This window comes from Phalaenopsis equestris, unplaced genomic scaffold (genome assembly GCF_001263595.1).
Source record: "Phalaenopsis equestris unplaced genomic scaffold, ASM126359v1 Scaffold222338, whole genome shotgun sequence".
Taxonomy (NCBI): Eukaryota; Viridiplantae; Streptophyta; class Magnoliopsida; order Asparagales; family Orchidaceae; genus Phalaenopsis; species Phalaenopsis equestris.
The window spans coordinates 101,511-112,978 of NW_018240513.1; the positions used below are offsets into that span (position 1 = coordinate 101,511).

Sequence of the window (11,468 nt, forward strand, 5' to 3'; positions counted from 1 at the left end):
CCGCTCTTCTTTTAATCATTTAATTAATCTGAAAAGTTATTTTAAAATAATAATAAACTAAAAAAATCAGTGAATACTTATACTCCTAAACTATAGTAATACGAGGGAGAAGAAAGTAATATGTATGTTAGTTAAACTTTTAATAAATCAATATAAATATCTGATGCTTCCATTTATGTGCACAAGTACTTTAGCGTTCCTTCACTAGTACCATAAATGAGTGTCTTCATCATAACCAAATATGCATATGCAATCATACAATAAAATTCACTTTCTAATAATGAATATTTCAGTCTCATTTGCAAGCAATCTGTATTCTCGGTGGTCCTCATCTTCAGTCGAGCGCATCGCACAACATCATTTCCTCTGGTAAGAAAACACGCAATACCCCTCCTTCCTCTGCTATCTGACTGCACGAACGAGAACTTCCGCCTCTCGCTATAATTTATGGGGCGAACATCACCTCTTTGACTTTCTGACCTCCCCTTGTTTCTTCTTCCCTTGCTTAGCTCTTCGTTTCCTCTCCCTCTCCTTAGCTCTTCGATTCCTCTCCCTCTCTTGGATATTCGATTCTTCTACCTCTCCTTTGCTCTTTGATTCTTTTCCCCGGGTAACAGAAACATGACGTTACAATTTTTCCCACTTACAAAAATTTTATCTTTAAATGGATCGCAAGTCACATATCATTAAGCAGGTCAACATCATATTTCCATAAATTTTCTATCGGACTCCCTTCTATAATTTTGGTGTATTAGTATGCCTGAATGGATATACTTATTAATTTGAGTAAATTTTAATTTATAATTTTTATTATTAGTAAAATTTTCTTATAATTATCCTTTTGGCTCTTTCATTAAGATTTTATTAATTAATCCTAAATCTTTTGTTCTGATAGCAGTTTTGTCACGACTCGGATCATGGTTTGGAATTCACCAAGACTGGTATAAACGGTCGGATGGTGGGAACTAAATTTTTATATTCATTCTCTATAAATAATATTTTACAAATGAAAATTTCACTAAAAAAATTAATTTAAGTCTGTATAATTTGAATTTTATCTCATAACAGTTTACCTGCATCTTATCCATTATATTGCTCATCTTTTAATAACTTAATTAACCTGAACATTTAGCTTAAAATAATAATATGCTAAATAAGCTTGTAAATACTCATACTTTTAAATACTAGTAATACAAAGAAAAAAATAATATACATGTTAGTTAAGCGTTTAATAAATCAATTTAAATATTTGATGTTATTCAAAGAATGCTACTATATTAATAATATACATCACTTTGTATCTGTATAACTACCACAAGAGTACAATATAAATATTATATCATTTAAGGTACTTCAGTATCAATTTTCTTTTCTATTTATGTGCTCAGATACCTTAGCATTCCCCCCGCTAATATCACATATAGGTGACTAAATTATAGTCAAACATGCACATGTAAGTATACAATAAAATTTCACTTTCTAATAATGAATATTTCAGTCTCATTTGCATGCAATCTGTACAAGACTCAATATTTATGATAATTTTAACGAAGCTGAGCATACAAATCATTCTTATAATATGAACAAAATTTAATAGAACCATAAATCATGAATATGCATTGCTATAACAGTGGCACTAAATGTATTTGTTCAAGAAGAAACAAAATATTACTATAGCAAAAGAATATGAGTACACTCACCTTGATATCGAGTAATTTGCTTTAAGACCGACTCTTCTAAATTTGGAAGCCTAAAATGACATAAAATTTAATTAATTAATTTTTTTTAATAAACTATTAACTTTTAATTATTTAAGTATTAAATTCCATTATTTTATTTTATGTAATCCTAATTAAGTCTCCACCTTCAATCCAGCCATCTGTTTAACGTGTTGTTTCTATTACCTGGGGAGAGCAATCGAGGAGCCAAGGAGAGGGAGAGAAATCGAAGAACCAAGGAGAGGGAGGAAAAACAAAGAGCTGAGCAGGGGAAGAGGAAACGAGGGGAGGTCGGGAAGCCAAAGAGGTTATGCTCTCCCTATAAATTGTTGCGAGAGGCGGGAGCTCTCGTTCGTGCAGTTAGAGAGCAGTGGAAGGTAGGAATCGAGTGGTTAGGCACATCAGGTCAAGTGGAATGCAAGCAACCCCATTCTTCTCTGCGTTCGAATGGTGGCATGACCTCCTCTTTTGCACGACAGCATCCACGCGAGGTTCCCCTCCCTCCTCTTGACAAAACCGCTCCTTCCTTCTTCAACATCATCTTCTTATCGCAAATCAGGGCACGACAAATTTGTCGCACTCAATGCTCGGCTCCCATACTTCTATCTTTAGTCGCGGCTTGATGAAGCAAAGAAATGCAGCTATCCTCTTCTTCCTTCAAGCTCAGTGCACGACGTCATTTTGTGAGGTAAGAAATCACACAACACCTCTCCTTCCACCTTCCTCTGCTCTCTAACTGCACGAACAAGAGCTCCCGCCTCTCGCGACATTTTATAGGGCGAACATCACCTCTTTGGATTTCCGATCTCCCCTCGTTTCCTTTTCCCCTGCTCAGCTCTTTGTTTTTCCTCCCTCTCCTTGGTTCTTCGATTTCTCTCCCTCTACTTGGCTCATCGATTCCTCTCTCCAGGTAAGAGAAATGGCACGTTACACAGATGGTTAGACTGATGGTGGAGACTTATGAAGAATGGTTGGAGGCTTGGAGGATGTTTGGAAATGATATCTACTATGAAGAAGAAGAGAATGAGTAACCTTAGTTGTTGGAAACCAAGGTAAGCTGTGTTGGAAAACTAGATATCCCGTCAACAAAATTCAAGAATAATACACCAAAATTTCAATCCAAGTTAATAAAACTGAAATATATCTGCAAATTGCCAAAAGATAATTTCCTTCATAGAGTGCTGGTTATTTTCAGCCATTAACATCATTCCAAAAAAAAAAAAAAAATTATATATATGAAAATGGAGGGAGAGTGGCCACATTAACTAGGCATTTTTTTTTTCTTGATTTGAATTAGGCTTTAGCTAGAGATCTAGTGAATTGTCTTTGTAGGCCTATTTGTTGTTCCTTTGGATCCACTTCAACATTCTCTTGTTTGTTTTTAATATATGGCCTATGTAAATCCTTACAGTGTTTTCATCAATCTCATAACGCATCCTACTTGAATCTTAATGGCTATTTTTTGTAATCATTAATAATTATTCTTTATTCCCCTCATATAATATTTTATTCATGTTCCCATAAAATTGATTTTAGAATTTTGTTTTAATTGAACTTGAGGGGCCTAATCAGTAACTACAGTTACACTATTCTTATGATTAATTACATTAAACTCAATAAATTTATTTTTCAATGTTTTCTCACTGTTACCCCTACAAAAACTTTATTGTTAACTTAACGTTTTTATAATTTTCTGCAAAAAACATGTGATATTTATGTCTTTTAATCAATGTGCCCCCCATGTATAAGCCCTTCCATTCTCTGCCATAAATCCTATTTATCAATCTAATCTTTGTTTTAAAATCAAATATTACTCATTTTCATCATAATTTGATTAAGTTGTGGTGCAATGTGAAGCCAAACATCAAGGACCTTTGGATATTTTTGTTGTTGCAATTAATGCAGATTATAATGGATTGTCTTATTCAAATTTTATTTTACTAAAATTTGCAATTTTAATCATATTGCAGGAAGGTTATGGCATTGTTGATCTTGAGAAGCTTGATCCATCAAACGTTGATGATCTACCTCTTTCAAAATTTCTAGTAATGATCTTGCAGGTATGCCACTTACTACGGTAACATCTTTTGCTCAAGAAGCACTTTAATATACAATATTCTCCTCAAACAACTATCAAGGTTTGCTCAACCCTTCTTGGAAATGTTTCTTCTTCGTTAAACAGTTCATCTCACAAAGACAAAGGCCAATTCGTGGCAGTGCTATGAAGCTACTACTTCAGTATGTCCGAAACATCCCTTGCAAGGTCCATGAAGATTTATCATGCCAGTTCTATTTATTTGTATCCTCCTTAATTTTTCGAGTAACTGACCGGTTAAATTGCTTTAACATTCAGATAATATGATTTATTGTTCCTACGGACTTTTGCAACTATAAATTTTTTTTTTCTTTACTAATGTTCTTACTTGAAAATTCCTCGATAGATACAGTTAAGAAATTAAATTATTTGCATAATCAAACTAAATTTCATGAGGAGATCTGCTATCAAAGTATCTTCATTTTTTATTACTGATGATGATAGGAAATGCAGTTGCTAATACTATCTGACCATCTTTTCTACTGACTGATCATTAAAATTATTCGAGACTGGTGTTCTTTATGTAATGCTGTCAGATTTTGAATTTTATTTTATGATAGATCAGGACCATTTCTATCAAAGAAAATTATGTTTAAATGTTTATGCATAACTGGCTAATATTAATAACAATAGCTTTTGTTTAACCAATAATATTTTGGTGCATTTGGACCTTTTTTATGCAACATATGAAATATGGTCTAGAGAAAGTACATGCAAAGTAAATTCGACAATTCAATTTCAATTATTTCATGTCAGATTTGTGAAGGAAAAGAACTATAAAAGCAATCTCATCAACTTCAAGCCAAATAATGAAATAGAAATGCATTCAAACACGTCACTTGATCTTTATACCAAAGTAGCATCCCCTTTATATCTAACCTTTCTCCTTTGATGTCCTTAGTTGTAGCACTTCCACTTCGGCCGCCTTAAAGCATGCAGCTTCAAATTTTTTGGCTCAGCAAATCAAACTCTTCTATATCCTACCATGCCATGTTACTTTTATTAAGTGTACCCACCTTGATATTCTTCTGTCTGCATTAAATAATAGTTGTCATATCCCATCTGCTCTCCTACCCTGCCAATGATTGCCAACTTCAAGTGCAATCCAATTTTCTCAGCTGCAGCCATCTTTTTCCCTTCTCTCCTCCAAGTAAGGCCTAACTGGGTGGCTTGAAGTCTAACTAGTCACATAGCTCTATCTTGGGCCCGCATGGTAATCTTGATCAGTTCTTAGGCTCAAAGTTTTTTTCATCACTTTTTCTATGTGATCATAATCAACATCATCTTTTCATGAAGCACATTGCTAGTTCATCACTACACGCATGAAACTTGATGTTGGTTTGGCAACTGATGTAGGGTATCTAACTTTCTTGCCTCTTCGATGCTAATCAATGCTGGCAATTCATCAGCATTCTGTTTAGTTCTTTATAAAACTCTAGAATAAACCAATGATGCAGGACAAATATGGTGTTCAAATTATTTTTCATATTAAGTTTTTAGCATGTGCCCAATATTTAATCTTAATGTTTTTTAAAATATTTCTTAATGTTTAAGATGGATATGTTGCCATGGTTATTTATTTCCTTGAAAGATTAATTTATTGTAGTACTGTATTGTCATCCTAACTCTTGAACTCTTGTTCTCCATTGCTTGCTTGGGCCTGCTTTGCCCATGGCACATCCTCATGGTTCTTACTCGTGCATTTGATTTCTTGCATTTGCCTCTCCTCACTTCTTTTTTGACAAACATTCACTTAAGGTCTATAAGGTACATTACCTTTATTGAATAAATAGGCCAGAGATCACACTAACTTAAGATTATGGAATCATGGGATCTTGATCGAGTTTGTCATCAGTCCCCTCACCATTTGCCTAAAGCAATTGACAATATATATTTTTTCTTTTTGAAAAATAAATTGCTGTTACTAAATACTAAGCACTTAACATTTAGTGATTTGCTTTAATCAAAACTTTTAGTTCATGATCGAGAGGGGTAACTAATTATAATGATTCAAATTTATGATAAATCTAAAACCAAATTATAAAGCCTTCACAAAATGAGGGCAAAATATTTAGGTAGTGCTTTGCTCAAAATCTAATATGCTCTTTTTCAAAATTTGACCCAGAATCACAAATTTTCTCAGAAGAGTTATGCATTGATTCTCGGTGCCCACAATCTTATTTCATGGACTTTTTTTTCATCTATTGTGGCTTATTATAGAATCATAGGAATTGAGATTTATGGCCTCTAAGAGTTTCGCAATATGAGAAATATTTGTTCCTGGTATTTATGTGAAGTGTCTCTGCATTTCTAAAGAAGGCAGGTTTCTGCTTTGCACATAGGATGAATTTTGTTAATATGCAATCAAGCTAGTGGCATTGGCAATCCTCATATAAAAACTTTCTATTCTTCCTCACATACCTGTTTGGCGACTAGGTTTTTTGGAAGATTTAGAAGAGTTGATGGTATAGGCAAGAAGGTTTTTTGTGTGAGATAATTTTTGTGTTGTGAGATTCTTATTTGATAAGATAATCTTTATGCTGCAAGTTGATATGAATCGGAGACAAATTTTCACATAAATAAGGGCAGAAATCATAAATTTTATTCCGCCGATATCAAATCAAAATAATACAACTTCAAATACATAAAGATAAGCACTTACAATTTGAGAGGTAACTGATCTCTGCCAAACCATAACCCTAGCACATACCATTTGAGAGGTAGGCTTTCTCTTCTAAACTCTAACCCTAAGACTCAAGACGACAATCTCATCATCGTCCTAACCCCAAACATATTAGCCTTATTTTATATCCTACAATAATAAATAATAAATTACTAAATTGCCCGTTTAGCCTTGTGCCTAAATTAACTTTTCAAATTATTTGGTGGGCTAGCTAGCAGTTTATCATTACTCTCCTCCCAAAAAAACATCTTGTCCTTGTAGTGGAAGGGAAAAAATTGTTGTTGGATCAAGTTGTATGTCTCCCACCTAGCGTCATTATCTGGTAATTCTTTTCATTTAATAAAAAAATTCATAGTGACCCTCATATGTTTGAAATGACACCTTGTGCACATCCTTTGGCGGCATCAGAATCTGATGGTGCCTTGACTTCCATTCAATATTGGAGCTGCAACCCCAAATAACTCATCTTGTAGTTTATTGATCACTAGAATCTCTGTCAACTCTATATCATATCTCTTTCATACTATGTAACTCGATCAATAATCTCAGCCCTTCATCCTGAATTGCCCTCACCATGGTCTTGAGTTTCACCAAAGTCTTGCATAAACTAGGTTCACCATGAAACACCACCATCTTGTCTCCCTCTTGAATACTCTGCATTGTCAAAATTTGTTCCCTTCAAAATCCTCGGTTTTTTTCACCTTCCTCGTTTTCATAATTACTTCTGAATCGTCTTTTTTCTGGAAGGCGTCATCAACAAAGTTCACCAACATAGTTGGATGCAACTCTCCATTGAGGTCTCATCCACCATGGTTCCCTGTAATCTATCTTCTTTAGACCGAATCACACACTGTTCTGTTTCACTTGTTTTCGCTTGTTCCAAACAGCACAATGTTGCATATTTCATCTAGATGCTGTTGCTTGAAAATACTAGTGACTCATTTGCTAAATCCCACATGTTTTTTCATTCCAACCGTCTGGATTTTGCATTACTCCTTTCAAGTGCTGCCGCTCGAGTTCACTATGGGTTCCTTCGCTTGATGTTGCGGCTCCAGATTCACCTAAAGCAGCGATGCTGCTCTGATGACGCACGAATCCTTTTGATTGCAGCCACTCGCGATCCTTCTCTCTTTAAGCAGTGTTCCTGCCTGTTTGTGGTCGCGAATGTTTCTCATGACGCTCTGTAAGCTGCGATTTTGTATGCCTTCTATGTCGCAATCCTTCTACTCTGCAATTGTTCCCCACATATTAGGGAAAAACCAAAGTAAGTTCACGTAAATGATCCTTCCCAGAATCAAATGTTCTGATATTAATTTGATACCAATGGAAGAATAATTTCCATAGAAATTAGGGTAGATATAATAGATTTTATTCCGTTAATATCAAATTAAAGCAATACAACTCCAAATACATGAAGATAAGGACCTACAATTCGTGAGTTAGTCGATCTCACCCAAACACTAACCCTAGCATTTACAATTCGAGAGGTAGGTGATCTCTCCCAAGCATTAACCCTACGACTCAAAACAACAATCTCATCATAAACCTAACCCAAACATATTAGGCCTATTTATAACCCACAATAATAAATAATAAATTACTAAATTGCTCTTTTAGCTCCTTGCCCAAAATAAATCTTTAGATTATTTGGCTGGCAAGGTGCCAGTCTATCACAAGGTTCTTGAGTTTCTTCTTTTGTGCTCTTTGATTCGTAAGCGATTCAGACCTCTGTTGTTACTGCAAAAAATGATTTATTTCTCCTCAAAGCGTTAGTTAAGATATTATTTACAAATTTCAAGGTTCATTATCTCATATACTAGTGTGTTAATATCATTTCATTTTCTGATATATGCTTGTTTTAAATAATTCATTTCGTAATATTTGTTTTTTTCCTTCTGAATTTCCTGCAGACGTCTCTGACTGTAGCTGGTTGTTATCTCTGTGCAGCTCCTCGGTCTAAAGGCAAAAAAGTCATTGTATGCTGTTCTCCAGAATCTCCTTTTCCCTCAAAGCTGCTCCTATCTAACTTCTATTACGAAGAAGACACTTCGTTGTACCGTGTGATTGAACAGATCATCAGAAATGCGAAGTTCAATTCTGATAAATTTGTCACAGAAACCCATAATATACCTTTTCTGCATGCAACATCATCTGAAGCCATGCTAAGAGAGGCAGAGCAACTGGATATTATCAGTCAGTTAACATATAACAGCATTCGTTCACTACAAATGGAAGAATATGGCAATTTTTGTTCACAAAGTGGAGTTGGAGAGGCTTATGATTCAGGGTATGGGGCTCAAGTTTCTAGTCCATCAAATGCACAGATTTATCCTGGCCAGTCCTACCATTTTATGCGCAGATTCTTAGTGACCTGGAACCTTTCTGGAAGAAAAGATGGTATTTCTTCCAAATTAAATGAGTTCAATAAAAACCCAGAAGCAAATGCGAGAAAGTTTTGTCAGTTTTGTAGAATTAGTCAGGAGAATGCTCTTACAATACGCCATATGGTTGATGCTGATTGGTTATATCTTGCGAAGCTTTCTGCTAAATGCAGTGAATGCAGAAATGAGTTGGAAACTTCAAATTTTGAATTGGAACATTATGTTGCATTGGAACATTTGTGCTCCAGTTACATGAAAGCTTCAATTCAAACAGCTCTTGAAAATCTGAAAAAGATTCCGGCAGCTGCAAGAAGGGCACTTCCTGTGTTTGTCAACTCTCATGATATACCCTTATGTATACCGGTATGCTCCAACTATCTTACAGCATGAAACCTGCCATCGTGATACTTATAACTACGAACAACTGCATAATTTTATATACATATTTTGCCACGACCTGACCCGAGTGTTTGGAATTATCAAGGCGAAATGATGGTCGGAGTACCCTCCTTATCACACTAAGAAAACAACGTGTAGGGTTTCACCTGCTGAATTCAAACACATATTTAGATGAATTTTACTATTTTAATAGAGCGATCAATGGTTGTGAAATGATTGGATGGCCATTCCATCCCTAGGATCACTTCAAACTCAGTTAGTGATAGCACAACTAAATCCGCCTTGAAGCTTCTATTACAATGCTTAGATTCACACAACTATTATCAACTATCATGCTAGACCCATTAGACAGAAAAATTGATAAGACATTAACCATTCTAAATGATTCCAATCCATCAGATTTCACAAAATCTTTAGAGATAAATGAATGTGATGATATCAAATAAAGTTAGGACCAATTTATTTTAGATAGATGTATAACCTATAATAAAGAAAAATAGAAAAGTCTCGAAATAAATAAAGATTTGACAAATCTGCTGAAATAATGAAATACTAATAGTGATGTCAGGTCAGTTTTCTGTTTTCTGTTGAATCAGTGCATATACTTTAGGCTATACGCCCTGACAGGTTTGACTCGGAGCTGGAGCTGATCTTGACGACTCAACTGACCTTTTTCTACCGAAAGTCCTCTGAGTTGGTGGAACAGTAACTCTGGCATCAACTTGGGGTCTTTGGCCTAAGGACCTCGCCATGTGTCCGAACTGATGGCATAAAAAATAGGTGTTAGTGCATGACAAACATTTTTCTCAACGTGCCATTTAACACTTGACACATATGGTTATACTCCTATTGCTAATGCCAGTGCCACTACAAGTACCACTGCTTCTGGGTTGAGGCTTCTTCTTTCTAGACTGCTCAAATTAGACAGACTAGGCGGCCTGTCCCGATCTGGACCTATCATCTCATTTCCTTTTTTGAAAATCTCTACGCCTTTGCGTAGCCGGTAAGTCAATCTCTATCCTCCTCGCCCTCTCCACAACGGCTGAGTAATCCTGAATGCCAAGAGGGATTAAAGGCTATCAGATGACCTCCTTTAATTGAGAAAGAAAATGATGACACTTTTCCTTGGCATTGGAGACTAACTGAGGTGCATACATGGACAACATCATGAACTCAGTCTCGTACTGCATAATGGAACGATTGCCCTGCACGAGCCTGATGAATCAGTTCTGCATTTGCTCCTAGCAAAAAGAGGAACACACCAACCACGGAAAGTCCCCTCACTGTATCTCTGGGTGTTGTCATATCTACAATCTAATCTGTCTGCTAAAAATTTGATATGGAACATCAAGTAAAACTCTCTAATTTATTTTTTTAGAGGGGATGGGGCATCAAATTTTGGTGCTCATAGAGACCTGCGAAGTTCAACCCTAATTCAATCATCCAAATTCTTCTAGTTCGCACGATTTTTCACACCTAATACGTTGCTCGCTCGGATAAGATCACCGTATCAACAACCATGATTGTGAGCCTCTGTTACTATTTGTGTGATCTCGAGCAAAGGAAGATGTTGACCTCACTTTTGGTTGAGGTCTAGAAAACTTCTTTAGTAGCCTAGGTCTAGCCATAGGACTTTCCTATTGACCAGTCTTAGAAAATTAGAAGAGGTACCCCACCATTAGAAATTCAAACTCTTCTCTTTGCTCAACTTGAGATTCCACATATTGGTCTTAACCTCTAGCATTTAAAAGGTAAGATCCTTATGGGAAAGCTCAAGAAGAGTTCTTATAGGGTTACTTGGCCTTAGGATTAACCCTAGGTGTTGATTTGAAGTTAAGGTACATTATACCCTTACTATATCTTCACAATACACTAATTAAAACCAATCCATAAAGACCCAAAATGAGGATTTCATTGATCCATGGTTCATTTAGAATGGATATCTATCCAATTCTATGTTAAATGCCTAACTTGGTCTTTTGCCCCTAGGCACCTCCAAATTACCTAACTGCCCTTGGGATCCAAATTTGACCAAAATTCACAAATTTTGCCAAAATACCTAAAATTGATCAAAACTCATTCCAAACACTTTGAATACATCAAAATTTGCCAAAACTGACAAAAATGGCCAAATTACCAAAATGCCCCTCCATGAACTAAAAATCTAAAAATTCCAAAAATTCCAAAAAAAT

General features: G+C 35.5%; 1 protein-coding gene across 2 annotated transcripts in view; it reads left to right on the forward strand.

Moving 5' to 3' along the window:
* LOC110037616 (tRNA(Ile)-lysidine synthase) overlaps positions 1 to 11,468 on the forward strand; it is a 64,365-nt gene that overhangs the window by 39,973 nt on the left and 12,924 nt on the right. For both annotated transcript variants that reach the window (XM_020742309.1, XM_020742308.1), the window contains exons 8-10: positions 3,689 to 3,778; positions 3,901 to 3,981; positions 8,407 to 9,240. In XM_020742309.1, coding sequence (XP_020597968.1) covers positions 3,689 to 3,778; positions 3,901 to 3,981; positions 8,407 to 9,240 — 1,005 coding nt within the window. The remainder of the gene's footprint in view (positions 1 to 3,688; positions 3,779 to 3,900; positions 3,982 to 8,406; positions 9,241 to 11,468) is intronic.